General features: G+C 60.9%; 1 protein-coding gene across 4 annotated transcripts in view; it reads right to left on the reverse strand.

Moving 5' to 3' along the window:
• The window catches only part of NFATC1 (nuclear factor of activated T cells 1), a 100,166-nt gene that overhangs the window by 49,503 nt on the left and 31,396 nt on the right, over window positions 1–19,267 (reverse strand). For all 4 annotated transcript variants that reach the window (XM_034996123.1, XM_034996125.1, XM_034996124.1 and 1 more), the window contains exons 4-7: window positions 12,421–12,623; window positions 11,649–11,821; window positions 9,916–10,056; window positions 1,421–1,476 (exon numbers count right to left, since the gene is read on the reverse strand). In XM_034996123.1, the coding sequence (XP_034852014.1) occupies window positions 1,421–1,476; window positions 9,916–10,056; window positions 11,649–11,821; window positions 12,421–12,623 (573 nt within the window). The remainder of the gene's footprint in view (window positions 1–1,420; window positions 1,477–9,915; window positions 10,057–11,648; window positions 11,822–12,420; window positions 12,624–19,267) is intronic.

Consider the following 19,267-nt stretch of genomic DNA (forward strand, 5'->3'; position numbering starts at 1 on the left):
ACACACGCCTGTCCGTGGTCAGCAGGGTTAGCTAGGGGCCACACATGCCCGTCCACGGTCAACAGGCTGAGCAAGGGGCCACACATGCCCGTCCACGGTCCCAGCGCGCTGAGCTAGGGGCCACACACACCTGTCCGTGGTCAGCAGGGTTAGCTAGGGGCCACACACGCCCGTCCACAGTCCCAGTGCGCTGAGCTAGGGGCCACACACGCCCGTCCACGGTCAACGGGCTGAGCTAGGGGCCACACACACCTGTCCGTGGTCAGCAGGGTTAGCTAGGGGCCACACACGCCCGTCCACGGTCAACGGGCTGAGCAAGGGGCCACACATGCCCGTTCACGGTCCCAGCGCGCTGAGCTAGGGGCCACACACGCCTGTCCGTGGTCAGCAGGGTTAGCTAGGGGCCACACACGCCCGTCCATGGTCAACAGGCTGAGCAAGGGGCACACACACCTGTCCACCACAGTCAGTGGGGTGAGCTACAGGGCTTGGGAGAACTTTGAACTTCTTCAGTGACCTGCTGGCCACAGTCTTAGGTCAGCCTGAAGTCCTCTGCTGCTTCTCTGGGACCAAGCAGAACACACACGTGATAGGAGAGGTTAATCCCACTCTGTCAATAATTACTTTGGACACCAACGTTCTAAATACACCACTGAACGGACGGACCATCAGACCCAGCTATTTGCTGTCTATGAGAAATCCACTTTAAACATAAGGCCCCAGCGAAAGGTCGGGGGATGGAGAACGGTGTGCTGGCTAGCACGAGCCGCAGACCTGGAGACGACCAACCTCCCTCCTCCATCAACAACCAGGGGGGCAGGAAAGACCTCGCAGGTACCTACACGCGCAAGCAAGGAGCTGTGAGAGGCTGGGTGTCCGCGTGGGTGCACGCGGGGCGTCTGTGGGCCTGAGAGCTGCGCGGCGGCCCCCACGAGGCCGGGCCCCTGCTCCGCGACCTGCCGGTGCCTACAAGCACACCAGCTAATTGGCAGAGGGAATGAGCACATCTGAGTGGCACAATGAGACCTGACTTCACATCTAGTTCACATTCAAAACAAGAGTCTACTCGGTGATGGGTGCCAAGGACGCTGGTGGAACCTCACACAGCCTGGCATGCTGGGGCAGGTGAGGCGCCCACTCACACTCAGAACAGCAGCTTCCGCGGGACCCCTGGTGACAACGATCGCCGGGGGGGCCCAGGTGAGAGCCCAGGGTCCCCGCAGGGGACGGAGCACCTCCTGGGGCGGGGGTCCTGCCCTCCAGTGGGTTGTGGGTCCTGAGAACACTTGTTTCAGGAAGCGCTTTACCACAGTCTCCGCTTTGTGCTCTGTTATTCCATCTGGTATTTCTCGTTGCTCCCGCAAGCAGGAAGCCCCCAGCCTCCAGAGCCACCACGGGCTGCGTGTCCGGCCATACTTACCGGCTTGCACAGGTCTCTGTCCATCTTCGCCTCCATCTCCCAGATGTGGTGACCATCTAGAAGAAAGGGGCAAAGGGAAGCTGGTCACTCTGGGTGCCTGGTCGAGCCCACTGCACAAGACCACGTGCCTTCACCAGGCACAGGGGACCCTGGAGACCGCCGCCCTCTGATGAGCTCAGGCCATCCTGGCTGTTAACTCGTGAGAGCAAACAGTTGTGTGTGGGTCACTGGCGGAGAGGACGTGCCAGGCCCAGACGTGGGGGCAGGGAGCCTGGCGGAGCCCAAAGGCCCCCGGCTCTGTGGGAGGGGGCCACATTCAGCGAGCGCCCCAGAAATCTGCCCCCCCGCCTACATCCACAGGCATGCCGCCCCAGCCTCACGCCAGGCGTGGGAGGGTTTCTACACGCCAAGCTTGTCAAGGGAGTGCGAGCCCAGGAGAAACACCAGGACCCGGGAAAAAGTGCGTGGTCCTCAGACCTGGACCCAGGTGTGTGTCCTGGCCCTCATGCCCGCCAGTGACTCCAGCCTCAAGGTGCAAACCCCGGGAGCCGGGGCCGAATGAGCGGTGCCTGCAAAGCCTGTATGTTTTGGGAGCAGGGTTATTCCAACAAATGAGGGCCCAGGAGCCACGGTCCTGCCTCTGCCCACAGGAACTGCCAGCTAAACGAGAAAACCCTTTCTGTGACGACTTCTTGCCACATCAGGATACAGAAATGCAAAACATGGTATTTTTAACCTTACCCCAGTGGCCGTTTGCATGTTTAAAAAAAAGTAAAAAGGCTCCCAATAGGCCTTGAAAGGGCTCAGTGTTCTGCAGGCCCAGGCCTGCAAGGGAGGGAGCCTCGAGAAGTCCACTGGCGGGAACGTCTGCAAACCGAGTACTTGGCCTTTGGAAGCCCCTCTATGGCCGGCCAACTGTGTGGGGACCGGCTGGGTAGTTACTTTGAATTAACAGAGGTCAGTCTCCTGCCAAGGTCTCCCCACTCCCCATCTTCTATAAAGTCTGTCCCCAAACGAACAATTACAATGAGACATACTTAGTTTTTGCTCCTGCTCTGTTTCCAAAGAAGAGATGTATGTGTCTTACAGATCCTAAATTATAAATAAATTAGACAAAATCTCCTTTTTCTGCCTGACAGTGCGGGCGGGCAGGGGTGGAGGGTGGAGACAGAGGGAGGAAATGTGAGTCACACAGAGCCCAGAGCAGCGTCGGCTTGCCAGGACCACACCAGCCTCTCGGGACGCCCGAGGTCCCGGAGCAAATTACCCACCAGATGAACCCACTCGGTGATAAAATGCAGACCAGTGGCCCAAGGGATCAGCGTCCGTGTCTCCTCCAGGAAAACATAATGGGAAACTAAAAATACACCGTCCCGTTCTCAAAGGCACCAACCAAGACTTCCACAAAGCTGCTCACATTCCAGAGCACAGAAGCATCCTTAACCCCCAGCCCCCCAAGCGGACGGATGATCGTGAGCTGTGAGCTGGGGATGGGGTTCCAGTTGCCCCGCGTGAGGACGGGGCAGGCTAGTCTAGGCCGTGCAGGCCAGACCCTCCTTGGGCTCGCGGGCTGGGGCCCCACCCACCACTTGCTTAAGGAAATCGAAATTATTCTTCCTGTAAGCAAGTCTCTCATGTTCTTGGTGCCTCTTAAAACAACTTTAAAGAAACACAGCTTTAGGTGTCACAACCTGGACGGCTGGGGGCAGCCCTGGCTGCTGCCCGGTCTCCGTCTGTCGGTGGAAAGCATGGCTCAGGCTTCCCTGAGGAATTCTCGGGTGTCTGGGCCTCCCGTCGGAGTGGGGGCAGGGAGGCACATCGAGTATGCGGGGGCAGGAGGGAAACCGAGGTCCACGAGGGGCCAGGGACAGGGTGTTCAGCAACAAAGGGATCCTGCGCGCACCGTCTACCCTCCAAGAGGGGTCAGAGCAGACCCGGCCTTGCTGTGAACACACCCTGCGGGCTCATCCACGTCACGAAGCTGGTGGGGTGCTTCGTGGGGCCCGGGGGCCAAGTGGGGCAGCAGAACCCTCCTGCTGCAGCCCCTCCTGGGCTGGTGGGTCCCAGTCCTCATCAGAGCGTCGGCCCAGGGCCGGCCAGCCACACGGGCCCACTGTGCACGCTACGCTCCGCTCCCCCAAACGCCAGCCCTGCTGGGTGCAGGTCAACGGAGCACAAACAGACACACCCCGACGCTCCCGTTAGACGCCGGCTTCTGGAAGGCCCGCGGTGCAGGAGCCCATTGCCTGCACTTTCCCGCCCACCTGAGGACGGTCCTGGGCTCTGGCCCCGTTTTCCCTGAGTCTTTGTATCTGTGGTTGAGTCACAGCCCACGGGGACAGGCGTCTGGCCTGTTTCTACTGAGGGTCCTAAATGAGCTGCTGTCCACTCACGCAGACGTCGAAGTGTGTACAGGCTGACTGTCCGAAGACCATTCAACGTGGCTGACCACCGTGGACACTAGGCAGTTACAAAACCGCTTCCCACGTGTGCCAGTGCCACAGGGACCGGTCGCTGGTCTCCCCAGGAGCTGGGGCCGTGGACCCTGCCGTCCGGCCTCTGGGCGTCCGGCCTCTGGGCGTCGGCTTCCGTGGGGCTCCGGCCGGAGGCAGGCCCGGCCTGGGTGCCAAGCAAAGCCCAGCCTCTACGGGGACGGGAAAGGCCAGCACCGAATGAGCCTGGGAGCCCCAGCCTTATCAAGAGCTCCCTGGGTCCTCAGTAGGAAACTGTGCGCAAGCCCAGAAGTAAAAATATTCCGAATCATTAGGGAATTCCCTGCAGTGTGAGTCATCGGAAAGGCTTCCCCACCACACCCGCCCGCCTGGAGGCTTCCATGGCCGGCCTGTGGCTGGCGCAGCCTCCGAGCCCAGCTCTTAGTCACACAGCTCCCGGGGCGGCTCGGGGCCGGACGGGGCCACACGTGGGGCCCCCAGCCTCTGCGGGAGCATCGGAGCTTCCCAAGACATAGCCATCCAAGCCCCCGGCAAGCGGGAGCGTGGACGCCCAGTGGCCAGCTTCCTCCCAAGTCACAGCATCAGCTGAAGTGGTCTGCCAGTCACACAGCCAACGGGCAGGATGGAAACAGCAGAGGCCCGATCAGACCGAATCACACGTCTGCGTGGCGGGACACACGTTCCCAGGGCCCACGGCCACGTGCACATGGTCTCCTGCCCACCATCTGCTGGCTGTGGGAGCAGGCTGCACACCGAACGCCGTCACGGGGCTACCGGCTGTCGGGGAAGGCAGTGGGGGAGGCACAAACGGGGCCCCTCCACACTCCTGTGGGGGCCACGGAGGAGACGGGGCGCTGACTCTTGAGCATGCAGGGTCAGCGGCGCTGGGGTGCTACCCAGGGGGAGTGCCTCCACGCAGCTGGTCTTCACTTCCCGCAATCCCTGAAACTCCCCAAGCCTCACACTCGGGGGCCCCCCAACACCGCTCAAAGCAGTCTGTTTCCTGCAGAAGAGATTCCAGAGGAGAAAGAAATCAGCCTCCTGCTGTGGGGCTCAGCCTGGCTGGTCCCCACACGACTGAACACGGCATTCCAACGACCAGGACTCTGCACCTGGGCAATGCCCAGGGAAGGGCACACACATCCACACAGAAACCTGCACACCGGTGTTCGAGGAAGCACCAGACCCAAAAGGTGGGCACAAGCCCCACGTCTACACTGCAAGCGGGTTAGCACAACGTGGTCCGTCCACACGATGGAATGCTACCAGCCTTGAGCGGGACGAAGTTCAACACACATCCTGTGTGGACGCAGCTGAAGACGTGCGCTCAGTGCAGAAGCCAGACACAGCGGACCAATACCGCCGCTCTGGGCGGAGCGGCGCTCAGAACCGGCGGGTCCACACGGACAGAAAATGGCTTAGAAGCTGCCAGGCTAGGAGAACGGGCGGATGGCGTTTGGGAATGTCTGAATTGGTGGGATGGCTGCCTAGCCGAGTAGACCAAAGACCCCTGAACTTGAAATGGATGAGCTGCGTGGTCGGTGAGTTCCATCTCAACAAAGCAGACGTAGAACATACGTTCTTCAAAGCATGTGTGGTGTGCACGTAGGTGGCCTTGCGAAAGAAGGAAGAAGAGGAACAAGAGGGAGCCTGTGTGACCTCGTCCACCCATTCCTGCGCTCCTTCCCATCAAGACCCATGGGTGCAAGAGGGTGGCATCTGGAACAGAAAACCCTCCCCGCTGGGCCCACTTGCCGGATGTCACCTCGGTGCTGAGCTGGGAGGACCCAGGCATGGTTTGGGGCAGAGCACAGGAAAGACTGGCCACCAGCCCGGAGAAAGGAAATTTCAGTGACAACCCTCTCCCAGCAAGGGCGCAAGGCCTCTGGTCTGACTCGGGAAGCCCTGTGGGGGTCTGCGGAGAGGCCCTCCTGCCCGTGCTGGGTCCTCTGCACACTGTCCAGCGCGGGTCACCACGCCCCAGGAAGGGCATGCTGAGCCCCCACTGGCCGCCCCTGCCCCTCGAATGCTGGGCCTGGAGAGCACGTTGGGTCCCCACAGGGGAGCCCAGCGAGGGAGTGGAATCCCCACCGGCTGGGCCGAAGCCTCATCTCCCCAGTGGGCACCAGGGCGCATCTTGGGACATCAGTAAAGGCAAGCTCTTGAGCTGGGGAGGAGAAGGGGGGTTCGGGGACACAGGCAGACCCCGAGACCACGTGAAACGTCCCGTAGTTTACAACGGGGGGGGGCGCGAGCATTCGATCAGACCACAGCACAAGGAAAAGCCTTCTTGAGGCTGTGTGCTGGCTCACTGGAAATGAGTGTGGCTTCCAGAGTCGTCAGTCCCACGCAAGGTCACAGGTGACGCTATCCGAGGGGCACCAGCTATTTCCCCCACCCACGCGGCCAGGCCCTGCGGAGCGCTCACCGGAGCGGGCTGCCTGAGAACACTGTCCGTGGAGGTCAGGCCTCGGCGTGCTGACGTGGGCGAGCAAGGGGCAGCGGCTGTCCGAGTGGACAGATGTGTGCTCCTACCGCCTCCCACAACCACCCCAGGAAACTCCGACGGAGACATCTTTCCTCCGCGCCACGTCACGGCCTGCACGTGTGTGAGCCCACCGCCAGCCGGCGGTGTCCGTGTCTGCACAACTTCCAGAAACCTTTCAGAACCGGCATGCCAAGGAAGTGGGACCCACAGCCCCGTGGCCACGGCCCTGGACCAGGGCGGGAGAGGAGGTGCAAGTGCCGGCCAGGCTGTCGCCGCACCCTGGATGACCAGAGCCCTCAGAACGCAGCCCCGCTGGCTCTGCCCGGCTGTGGCCAGGCTCGGACAGAAAGATCGCAGGGCACCTGGGGCTCCCGCACACTGTCCCTGCCACACGATGTGGCCAGGAGCGCGGGTGGCTGCACCCCCACGACAACAGAGGGGGTCCTCACACACACACAGCCCCCACTCACACTCACACAGACCGTACACACCTGCTCACACACGCCCTGACACACACAACCTGCTCACACGCCCTGACACCCACCTGCTCACACACCTGCTCACACGCCCTGACACACACCTGTTCACACACCTGCTCTCACCTGCTCACACACCTGCTCTCACACACCTGCTCATACCTGCTCACACACACCTGCTCTCACACACCTCACACACCTGCTCACACACCTCTCAGACACCTGCCCACACACCTGCTCACACACATCTGCTCACACACACCTGCTCTCACACACCTGCTCACACACATCTGCTCTCACAACCTGTTCACACACAAATGCTCACACACCTGCTGTCACACACCTGCTGTCACACACCTGCTCACACGCACCTGCTCACAGACCTGCTGTCACACACCTGCTCACACACACCTGCTCACACATCTGTTCTCACAACCTGCTCACACACCTGCTCACACACACCTGCTCTCACACACCTGCTGTCACACCTGCTCACACCTCACACCTGCTCACACACCTCACACCTGCTCACACACACCTGCTCTCACACCTCACCTCACACACCCCCCGCTGTCACACACCTGCTCACACACACCTGCTCACACGCCCTGACAACCTGCTCACACCTGCTCTCACACATCTGCTCTCACACACCTGCTCTCACACACCTGCTCACACACACGTGCTGTCACACACCTGCTCACACACACCTGCTCTCACACACCTGCTCTCACACACGTGCTGTCACACACCTGCTCACACACACGTGCTGTCACACACCCGCTCTCACACACCTGCTCTCACACACCTCACGTCTCGCGAGGTCCTCCCAGCCCCTCCTCTTGCCTGGGCTGGCCCCCGGGGACCCGCCAACACCCACCAGCGGGGCTGATCCCGCCGCCTACGAAGACTCTGAACGCTGTTCCCTGCACAGGCGCCAGGCGCCTCTCCTCCTGGGAGATGGAGCAGGCGTGGCCAGCCCCCAGGCAGAAAGAACCGCTCCTTGAAACCTCACAAAGCTCTGGGTCACTAGTGCGTAAGCCCAGAGCGACTGCAAAGAGGCCCAGACACAGGGCGGTGGGCGCCCCCGAGACACCCAGAGCAGCTGGAGGAACGGGAACCACACAGGCCTTCCTGGCGGGACTCATGCTCAGGACTCCCACAACGAGGGTCTCCCTGATCACATTCTGGCCTTGGCGCCAAAAGCAGTTTAAAGACTGAACTTTGCCACAGACCAAAGGCCTCACCAAAAGCCTACGGGACGACTGTAACCTAAACTGACTTCAATGGTTTCTCCAAAAAGCCAACTAGGAAAAGCCTAGTTACGGTTACAGAGCGCATCAGGATACGTTAGGAGAAGCACGAGTGCCCCGTCTGCCAGGAGTTAAAACTCGTGTGCGCGTGTGTAAACACACAAACCACCTTATTTAAATACACACCCAAACTAGCGACAGCGTCCAGACATGTAACCACGGCGTTTATACCCACCTGGGCCGGGCACAGCCTGCAACCACATTGCCACCCACGCCTGCGTCTTGCCGGCTGCGCACGGGGCACCAGGCCACGCAGGAGGGGCGGCTGGAGGGCCCCTGGGGGAGGATGGCGCCAGCCACACATCCGTGGACTAAGGTCCCCACACTGTGGGCTCATGGCCAACCTCCACGTGGCACCAGCAGGCCACGGAGCAGAGATCTAGGACTGAGCAGGATGGCCGGGCCGGGAGAGCCTGCCCTGCAAAAGGAGCCCCACGGCCCCCACAAAGCGGGGAGCATCCAGGAGACCCCCATGGTCTCATCCTGGCACCACAATGAGGACTGGTCAGGGAAGGCAGAGAAGGAAGCCGCGTGGACTTCTCCTTCATGTAGCAGCCAGAAAAGCGGCAACTTGGGCCACGTCCCAGCACGTCTCCTCGCTGTGCGGCGAACAGAGCGCCATGTCTGGTGACCCTCCCCCTCACACACTTATTCACACATTTAAAGCTCAAAAGGTTAAATCATTTCAAAATTAGCTTCCTCTAAAGAACAATGTTCCAGTAACGCAAATTCTCCTGATCGTTATGCTTAGTCGGTTTTCTCCATAATTCACGTTTCCCAATTACGTGCATGATTACACAGGCAGACCACGCTGAACACGGAGGACTTTCAAGCCCATTTTGATGGAGGCACTTAAGCTTCCTGCTCTCGGCACAAAATCAGGACCCCATTGTGGAGGCTGAACCCCGCCGTGGTTTCCAGTGGTCAGCGTGGGTCCTGCACCGGTCCCCTCGGAAACAGGGAGGAGCCACCCCGTCGGTGGCAGGGCCTCGTGCCCACGGGGCATGCTCGGCAGGGACCTGGCTCCCGAATCAAAGCTGCAGAGAGCTTCAGAGAGAGGCGAGCCCCGCACACGCTCTCGCCTGCCCTTGTGTGTTATTCGCGCGAGTGCCCAGTGGCCTCTCCCCGGACGGGTTGGGTGTCCCGGGGCAGAAGCTCACCCAGGGCCTTATCACCAAACGTCAGAGAGAAGAGACTGCTCACCCTGGACGTATAGCAACCCTGCTCCACCACTGCACGCACACAGGTCTACACCTGCCAACACGTGTACACAAGCAGAGTAGTCGGGAGCCCTGGAGGCCACCGGTCACACGGAGAAGAGCAGCACCCGCCTCTGCATCCCAGGGCAGCACCAAGAAGAGGGGCCAGAAGGATGCCAAGGGGTGTGGAGGGGCCCCCGGTCCAAGCGCAGGCCCCACCGTCTACCATGGCCGCTCTGCGTCCACATGCCCGCCGCCAAGAAGGCTGTGGCTCGGAGTGGCGAGAAGCCCTCCTACACAGAGCAGAACGGTGCTTCCCGAGACGGCCCGCGGTGGCCGGGAGCAGGGGCTGCTCAGAGCCAAGCAGCAGACGTCCGTCCAGCCTGGTCAAGGGGCCACAGGCAGCGAGTGGAGGCAGGCCTCCGACAGGCCAGAGCTACGTGAGCTGCTCCCGCTCCCCAGCACGCACACAGCCCCACCGAGCGGCCTCGCTCCGCCTCCAGGAACCCACCCCCACCAGCGCCCACAGCAGGACACGCTCCACGGTCTGTTTGTAAGGAAAGTACCTGGTGCTTTCTCCACGAAAATGACCTTGGAGTCTTGCAGAAAGTTGTGGCCAGACAGGACCATCTTCTTCCCGCCGAGGACGGGGCAGCTGGCTGCGCTCTGCTTCTCCACGAGGGGCAGCTCCTGGGCCGACCGCTGGGCTGCGCGGGGTCAGAACAGGATAGTGAGCACGCGCCCCCGGCCCCACCTCACGCCGCCGTCCCGAGAGAGCGCCCGGGGTCGGCCAGTCTGTCAGGAACGGGCACTCCCCGGCGCCGCCTCGGGGTCTGGTGGGGGGCATGGCGCCTACACGGGCAGCCTCTGGTGCGAGATACACCAGCTGCGCGGCGGGTTCGTGTCATCACGCAGAGACGAGCGGGGCAAGCGCACATCTGATTTGTGCCCGCGGGAAAATCAAGACGCAGGGATGTGTGCACGGCGTGGGTCTGTGCATGAGCCTCCGTGGAGCGAATATGCCACCCCGGGGGGCCCTCGGCCTCTGCCACTGACGCAGGTGCTCCGCGCAGAACGGACACACCGACACACCTCTCCAGGAAGAGAGCACCCATGTGGACGGTGAAGGGAGCGCGGGCTCGAAGCTGGGGGCCACGGCGGGGGCGCAGGCCCCATGTGACCTGGGGTGGGGTCTCGGGGCTCTCGGTCCTGTCAGAGCCAGGAGCCGCAGGACCCGAGGGGCTGGGACAAGGCGCAGAGCGCAGGGAGGTGGGGCCATCTGGGGAGGACGGGATGCAGTGAGGCCACCAAACAAAGTTCCCGGGCAGGAGCAGTGGTGGCACAGAGTTTCTCGGGCCAGGTGCACACCCACGGCTCTCGGCCAGCCAGCGGGTCTGCAGGGAGGACACGCTTCAGACACGTGCAGTGGCCTGTGGCCGGACCCCTGGGCCGTGCCGGGGTGTGGGGACAGGTGCCTGCGGGGCTCCACGTGGGGGGCACAGGACACATTGCAGGGAAGGAATCTGGGCACTGAGGTGGGTCAGTCAGGTCAGAGGTGAGGGAACCAAACCCAGACCCTCCCTCTGAGACAGGTGGGCAGGTGAGCCGCAGGGGCAGGTGAGTGTCCTATGACAGCCACACCCCGAGAGAGAAGGAAGAGGGGCCGCTGGGCAGGAGACATTCTGACAGTGGCCAGGGGGTGGGTGGGGCTGGCTGCACCTCCTACAAGAACACGTAGAGGCCCCGGGTGTCCCGCCAGCTTGTGGGGTCTCCACCAATGACCTCATGTGCTGACAAAAATCAGCAAGGTCACTGTCACAGGACACTGAGCCCCCGCTGCGGCCGAGCCCCCACAGGAGTAGAGCGCTCAGGCCCAAGGCTGGACGCACCTGAATCACGCACACCACAAGGGAAGGGAAAACCAGGGGCTGGCAGGGAAGGCGAGAGTCCTACACGGGCCGACGAACTTAGATTCGCTGGACCCCACGGACAAGACGCCAAAATCCCGCTGCTCGGGTTTCTGATACACGAGGGATTAGCTCACATGTGGCGAGTGCAAGCATCTCCGGGTTTCGGACAAACTGTCCTCTTTCCCCACGGTTGCTGGAGCAGATGGGCCCACCGCATGCGCAGCCCGTGAACCTGAACCCAGCACAGCGAGCTCCTCAGGAGTCGTCGCGACAGGCAAGGGACAAGAGCGATGCCCACGTGAGTCCAGTCCACAAGTCTCCACGAACAACAAAACAGGAAAGGTGCCACAAAACAGAGCATGGGACACGGGGCTGGCTCTGATACTCACAGCACTCGATGGGGTTGGAGGCCACTTGCAGAGACAGCGTCCGGCCGTTGGGCTGTGGGATGTGGACCCGGAAGACCAGCCTCACCCTGGTGTTCTTCCTCCCGACGTCCGTCTCCCCTTTCCGCAGCTCAATGTCCGAGTTTCGAAGCTTCAGAATCCCGGCACAGTCCACACTACCCGGAACAAGGAACAGGAGTCCACACCTTTCAGTTCCTGACACACGACACAGGGCGCCCTGCTCCGCCCCCAGCCTGGCCACGGGCCCCACTCTTCACACCCTGGGAGTGGAGTGTGGGGTGCACAACCGTGGTAGGAAGGAGGGGAGGAGGCCGCGGGGAGGCTGTGAATATGGGCCTCTTTGCACACGAGGAGGTCAATCGTCAGCTTAGAGACACAGCTTCCATGGAGCCACGAAGGCAATCCGGACGCACGTCAGAGCCACTCATGTCAGGGATGACAGAACCACCCAGGGAGAACTGTGTCCATGTAGACCGTGCTCCTACTGTTTTCAGTGTTTGCATATGGCCACCACCGAACTCAGAAATAAAGGGATGTCGTGTTCAGGAGGTGAACGCGGGCATGAGGGGGGACTGGCCACGGGGACAGAACTGCTCAAGTACCACGTGCACAGCAGCAGAAGCCCTACATAAACCCGTCAGCCTGCGACTCTATGGTTTACACGGGTGCTGAGCCCAGGGCAGAGATGTGGGCATGCAGGCCGCATCGCCCAGCACCCACCCCCGACCGCCCCAGCCAGGCGCTCACAGCTTACATGGCTCGCATGTTGTTCTCCGGCAGCAGTGGGATTTCCAGGACTTTGGTGTTGGAGAGGATGGCTTCATGACTGGTGGTGGAGACGGTCTTGCCCGTGATCCGGTGGACCTGGTAGAAGGCGTGGGGTCTCAGCAGGCGGTCGTCGGCCGTCCCGATGAACAGCTGTAGTGTGAGTGGCTCGTTCTCCAAGTAGCCGTGTAGCTAGCAAGAGAACAAGAGTTCCCCACTAAGCACCCTACGTGCCCACGGCTCAGAAGTATTTATAAGCAGAGGCTAATTCACAAGGACATCGTGCTAAGGAGCCCCACAGCCCGGCCCCCGGCGGCGTCTCTGTGACCGACTCGTGGTCACGTGTCAGCGGCGAGCACTCCTGTCACCTGCGTTCAAACACACGCCCCCACACCCACACGGGCCGCACACTCACACTTCTCGCACACGTGCCCCAGCACCACTGTGAGCACCACCCAGGGCACGGATGTGGCCACACGTGGCTGTGCTCAACTCGTCCTGCAGCAGCAGCAGCTGGGAGGGCCCCCTCCCCACCGAGCCTCCCGCCAGCCCACCTCCTCCCTCTGCCGCCTCCCTGGCAGCTTGTGATGGCGCGGTCTGCACCCCGCCGGGCAAGTGTCTGCCGTAAGGACCACATGTGGCTCGCACCACCCAGGACCCTAGGGCAGCACAAAGCCATTTGCGGAAACGCTTTCCCTAATAAATTCAGACATGCACCGGGCAGGGCAGAGTCCCCTTTCTCACTCACAACCGTCCTAACAGCAAAGAGGGCACTTGCAGACAAACGGCCATAAACACAGTGGGCCCCCTTCTCCTGGCTCTCCTGACGGCTAAACGCGGCCCCGTGCCCACCAGCTCGCGCCCCTGGAGCAGAGCCTGGAGCCTAGAAAGGGCTTGGCACCCCAAGCTGTTTCATGTCTCCTGCTTTATTTTCGCGCTCACTTCCCTTGACAAAGGGTAGTCACTCCAACACCACAGTCCAACGCTGCGGTGACAGGCATATGGGAACGCTACGAGCACCGGGAGTAAGCACAGAGGCCATGTGCTTATGTGGCCGGCCGGCAGCCGGAGCTCCGAGGACCTACGGGAGGACGGCTGCGGTGCGGACATGCATCCTCGCCATCCCACCCGCAGGGCCATCGTGAGAGCCGGACGCCCGGGAACACCCCGCAGCACCCTGCTGGGTGCCGGCAGGCAAGGCGCACGTGGCAGGGCCGGAGGCGTGAGGGTGCCCGCGCAGACGTCCAGGCTCCGCCTCCGTGCTGGCCGTGAGGAGGCCACCCTGAGGTCGCCTCCCACCCCGAGGAGGCAGGTGCAGGCTCACAAGGTCCTGCCAGTGGCGCAGGCCTGGACAACGGGGACAGGACAGGCGGCCGCTGCGCCCTCGGGGGGCCAAGCACGGAGGCAAACACCAACGGGAACCGACGGAGGGTGTCCCTGGGAGCGCGGCAGCCGGGAGGGGACTTGGGGCGAAGACTGCGAATGGGGCGTCACCAGGAGAGACGGACTCTGGCGTGAACATAGACTGGGATTTCTCCACAGGCGGGAGGGCTATGGAGGGGGCGTTCGGCGCCAACCCTCACGCTCTGGGCCACGTTCCTCAGCCTCACAGCAATTCCAGCCTGCTAGGTTTGTGCAGCTTTGTAAACTCGTGTCGATGTCCTGATTTGAGAACAAACTCCAGAAGCAGGAATAGCAGCCCAGACGCGGGACGCCGGCGCGGGCAGTGGGGCCGGTCTCTGCAGGCTTGGCAGGCACAGCCGCGGCTTCCGCTGTGATGCGGCCGGCCCGCCACTCACGGTCGCTGTCACCGCCTCTTCCGCGCACCAGGAGATGGCCAGCGAGACGCCACTGGAACCTGAAAGGACAGCTGGCCGAGCGTCACTTCCAAAGGCTCCCGTCTGCACCCCTGGCGTGTCCCCGGCCTCGGGAGGAAGCTGCTCTGTCCTGAATCAGAGGCACACGCTCGTCAGCCGCCGTGAGGGGGTGAGGAGGTAAGCTCTTCCCCAGCGTCAGGCAGCGCACGTTTCGTTTCCTGGAGAATGCAGGTGTGCACACGCCAAGTGGACGCACATCACTGTCCACGTGGGGTGAGAGCCCAAGACTCCCTGGGGGTGCCCCAGCTTGGGGAGGAGGACACAGCGAGGCCGTGCTGCTCGGAGGTTTGCGAGAGCCAGCTTCTGTTTCCCCATCGGCAGCCCCAGCGCATCACGACATCTGTTCCGAGTCCGTGACTGTCTTCGTCCTCAACCCGACTTAGAAGCTTCAACACAAATGTTTCCAGTGTCATATCGAGGATTAAGAATGGAGATCCAACCCTAGAATCTATAAACCCAGAGGAGCAACTGCCTGCTGCCCAAAGTGTAGTTCAAATCAGCAGTGAGCCATTAATCAAAACCACACTGATACCAGACTCATTTACTTACTGTTTTGACTTAATTAGAAGATAAATCACTTACAAGCTTTGAGTTCCCAGAAGAGGATCCACGCAATGACAGACTATTCAGGAGGCAGATTTGCAGTCAGCAATCTGAATGCCGGGCCCAGCCTGCCACCCACCAGGGCGGATGAGAACCGGGCGCTCCTGAGTGAGGCCACTGGGTGAGGCTGAGGGCCGGGCGCCCCGTGTGCCCCACATCTCAGTTACAGTGCGCGAGACTCTGACCATCACCTGGGGAATCTTCCAGAGACAGGTGCTCAGTGCAGGAGGGTATGCATGGACGGGCAGCACAGGAGTGTTCCCAAGTGTCCCGCCCACGTCCACGCACCACACACCTATGCGCTCACAAACAACACGCCACATGCACACACGCACACGCAGACCCCGTGTGCACACACCTGTGCATTCACAAACATGCAACACGCACACGCAAACCCCGTGTGCACACACGCACACCTCACGCACATGCACACAGACCCCACGCGCACACACCTGTGCATTCACAAACATGCAACACGCACACGCAGACCCCCTGTGCACACGCACACCTCACGCACATGCACGCAGACCCCACGCGCACACACACACACACTCACATCAGGGCTTTCTAGACACGCTGCGGAGCCCTGTGCTTGGTCGGGAAGTTGGAGAGAAACACACCTCGGGCACGCTGTTTTCATCGTTTTCTGCCTGAGACAGGGTCCCACGCATCTGTGGATGTGGTCATCGTCAAAGGAGCTTTTTCACATTGAAACCATTGTACTTCCACCCAGATTCACAGGGCCTGACGCACAGAGACTACACGCGTGTCTGACAGGTGTGTACACACAGGCAGGGCACAGAGCTGAGCAGCTAATGCGGGCCTGAGTCTCCGCGGAGGGCTAGAAGAAGCCACAGCCATGTGGTCGGCGTGTATGGAGAGGCCACGGGACGGCTCCTCTCAGCCCTGCGCAGGCACTCGCTGTCCCGTGACCCTGTGCACACGAGGACCTCACTGAGGCAAAAAAGAGAGCGTGCACACAACGCCCGTTCCGATGCGGTTCTTGGTGATGTTGCTTTAATCTACAGAAACGAAATGCCTCTCCTTTCCCAGCTGAAACGCTTCCTTCCCATGTGAACACACGAGTGTGCCCACATGAACGGTGTTGGGTCAGGGTCAAGGCCAAGACCAGCTTGTCCGGCCAGCTCGACTTCCCGAGTCCTTGCTGGGGAGGGTGCTTCAGTGCTTCGTCAATTTAATGAGCTACAGAGCTTTGTGCTGTGCTGGACTCAAATCTACATTTTTATAACAGGAAATATAGAAGTAAAATCAGAGCCCGATTAAGGGACCATTTTTGCCACTCGCGGCTTCATTCCGTGACATTTAACACAATAAGACGTAAATGAGTCTTTGGCCAAAACGGTTTCTCGTGTGGCTAAGGCATGTTCCACGGTGTGAGGAGCGGCCCCGCTGCAGTCACATGATTTGGAAATGACAGTCGCCGCGTCCCCCAGGACCGCACTGTGGCGCCTCCCTGAGAGCGTGCGGAACGCAGTGGGCTGTGGGTACAACTCCATCCTTTTAAAAACATGCCATTTCAGTGAAAATGGGAATATTTAAGGTTTATCCTGGCAGACAAACATCTATTATTTAAAACACGAAGTTCATTTTCAGGAAGTCATTTGAATACTTCACACGTTCCCCTGCATGGGCTTGCTGCCTCCGGCACGTTCGGCGTCTGTCAAAACAATACTTATAAAATTACCTGTCATAACAACGACCTCTCTTTGCTGCAACTAAACGAAACAAAACGTATTATTCCGTTTTCGAGGTATAAGAGCTGCTAAGTTTTCCACACGTAGAAATGTTTGTTTTTAGCTCCTGTGCTGACCTCAACACTTACAGGGCAGTGACAGGCGAGTGACAACTGGGGCAAGTCCTCTCAAGTGCCACTGCGTGCGTGCGGCAGGGTCGTGGGGACACGGCCAGCCGAGGGACACCGCCCACGGCTCGGCTGGCCATTCGGGCCGGCTCAGGCAGAGCCATCCGTTCAAAGGGCAATGGCGTGTTTCACTCCCGTGTGAAATTTGCATCTTCGCACGAGGCCTAAACAAACCACGAGGAGAGAGGAGCCCAGCTCAACGACAGGATTCCCTTTTTACCCCAAACCTACGGTGACGACAGGGATTGCGACCCCGTTAGTGTGAGCGCAGTTCCCACGGCAGGTCCTGAATCCTCACAGAAGCAGGGAAGCTGCGCCGCGCCCACGAGGGTCCCGCCCCCAGAAGGGTTTTCTGCCTTCCTCCCAAACGAGAAGAGAAGTCACACGGTCTGACGTGGGAGGGGACAGCGCCACAGTGACGGCTTCGGGGCCGCGTGGGGAGGGCCCGCGGATCAGCTGTCACGCCAACTCGTGCCCACGACACCACGGCGCATGGACGCACATGTCGCAAAGACACCGACCTGCTGCCCCGGAGACCTCGTTAAGGGGAGCGGAAAACGAGAAAGCCAGGAAGGTGAACATGCGGCGCCGGCGCTCAGAGGAGAACCCCGATCCGTCGGAGGACACACACACGATCAGGCCTTCGCGGGCCACGCCCCCGGGCACCTGCTAAGAACAGCGAGAGCAGAGCCTTCACTGGGGGTGTGAGCTCCGCCTGCTGAGAAGTGAGTGTGCGGGGGTCCCTGCTTCAGGACGATGCCAGCAGATGAAGACACTCAGGATCGACCTCCAGGGGCTGGCCGCGTGCAGGGGTGTGGGCATGCGTGTACACCCGTGAGCACGTGCGTGAGTGTGAGCCTGTGAGCGCAGATGCGGACGAGGGTTGTGTGCAGATGTAGGTGCAGGAGTGCGTCTCACTGGATGTGGGTACAGAGGGACACTGGCACGCGGCCCGCGCTCGGGCAGGGGCTCCTGGCCCGGCGGGCACTGGGAGAACCAAGCAGGCCGCGGAGACGGTCCCACGGAGGCCACGGCCACCAGCTGCAGGCCTCACCCCAAAACACCTGCAGGAAATCCCAACGGCGTCTGTGGAGCAGAGATCTGGGGCCAAGTCATTTTCAACAGCTTCACTGAGGCGACATTTCTGTGGCAGAAAATTCACCCATTTTTGAACCACAGAACTCATGATGTGACGTCTTTCCTATAAAAAAGCTCCGGGACAGAAGAGCAGATAAAACAAGCTTGTTGTCTGACGTGAACGTCGGTGTCGTGCTGTCAACTCAGCAAAAGCAGAGGGAGGTTCAGTCGTGGGGGGACCGTGTGCTGCCTCAGCTCCGCCAGGTCCCGGGAGCCGCCACTCACGGGTGGCCCTGAGTGGGGACACAGCGCGTCGCCCCCACGAGCCCCGGCTTCTCCGAGGCAGGAATGTCTGCAGAGCCTGCCACCTGTGACACGAGGGTGTGTGCATGCATGCCTTATTGTACATGTGGGTCCATCTGCGCAGCTAACCCGCGTGGACTGGTGCTATCTGCAAGCAGCCAGCCAAGTCCTGGCCAGACGTGACCAGCAGATGTGACCGGCAGGCCGTCTGTCCCACACCTGGGCCTCTCCCTTCTCTCAAAGACGAGAATCCCCACGAGGCAGGCGCCGGCCCCTCAGCTGGCCGCAGCTAGGTCCGAACGACCGAGAGTCACAGACAGAGTGGGTCCTGGCTCACTTCTGAGGGAGGCAGGGTGGGGAGGTGTCACTCCCACCAGAACATCAGACAGCAGCGATGGGCGACTCGAACAGTCCCCACGACGGCAGAGGACAGAGGATGGCCTCTTGCTCAACAAAAGAAGTCGAGGGACCTCAGCACAGGTCCTGAGCCCCCTGACAGACTGCAGCGGCAGGCCCAGCTGCCCTGGGCCCCACGGCGTCCATGGCTCTGGTCTCGGTCCATCTCCGTCCCCTCTCTTCTCAGGCTGCGTCCAGGGGTCTGTCCCAGGGGGCCTGGCTGTGAGATCTGATTTGGGGTGTGGTCCGCAGACTCCTACATGGGAGAGTAGGGATGCGGAGACCGATGGTGTCACAGAAGGCTAAGCACACTGTCCTCACAGCCACACTCTGCGAAGACCGGACACAGGGAGCAAAGGCTGAGTGTCCACAGTGGGGAAAGCAGCTCACAGGCCCACAGACGGAGCCCCTTATGGCTCCGGACTCTAAAATCCATGAGCCCTTCCCAGCACCTTCTCTGGGTGCCCAGGTGTACCCTTCAGAAAGGATCCATAAAACCTGGAGATAAAGGATGCACGGATGGATGCCCCATACCCTATGCCATGGTAAGAGAGCCAGGAGAGTGAAGTCACTCCCTCCATACACAGGTGTGCAACACAAAGTACACAGCAGCTCACATATGTACACACTTGCATGCATGTGTGTGTGCACGTGCATGCAAACCTGTATGTGTACATGTGTGCATGTGGGTGTGCATG

Source organism: Mirounga leonina, unplaced genomic scaffold (genome assembly GCF_011800145.1).
Source record: "Mirounga leonina isolate KUSES-001 unplaced genomic scaffold, KU_Mleo_1.0 Mir_93, whole genome shotgun sequence".
NCBI lineage: Eukaryota > Metazoa > Chordata > Mammalia > Carnivora > Phocidae > Mirounga > Mirounga leonina.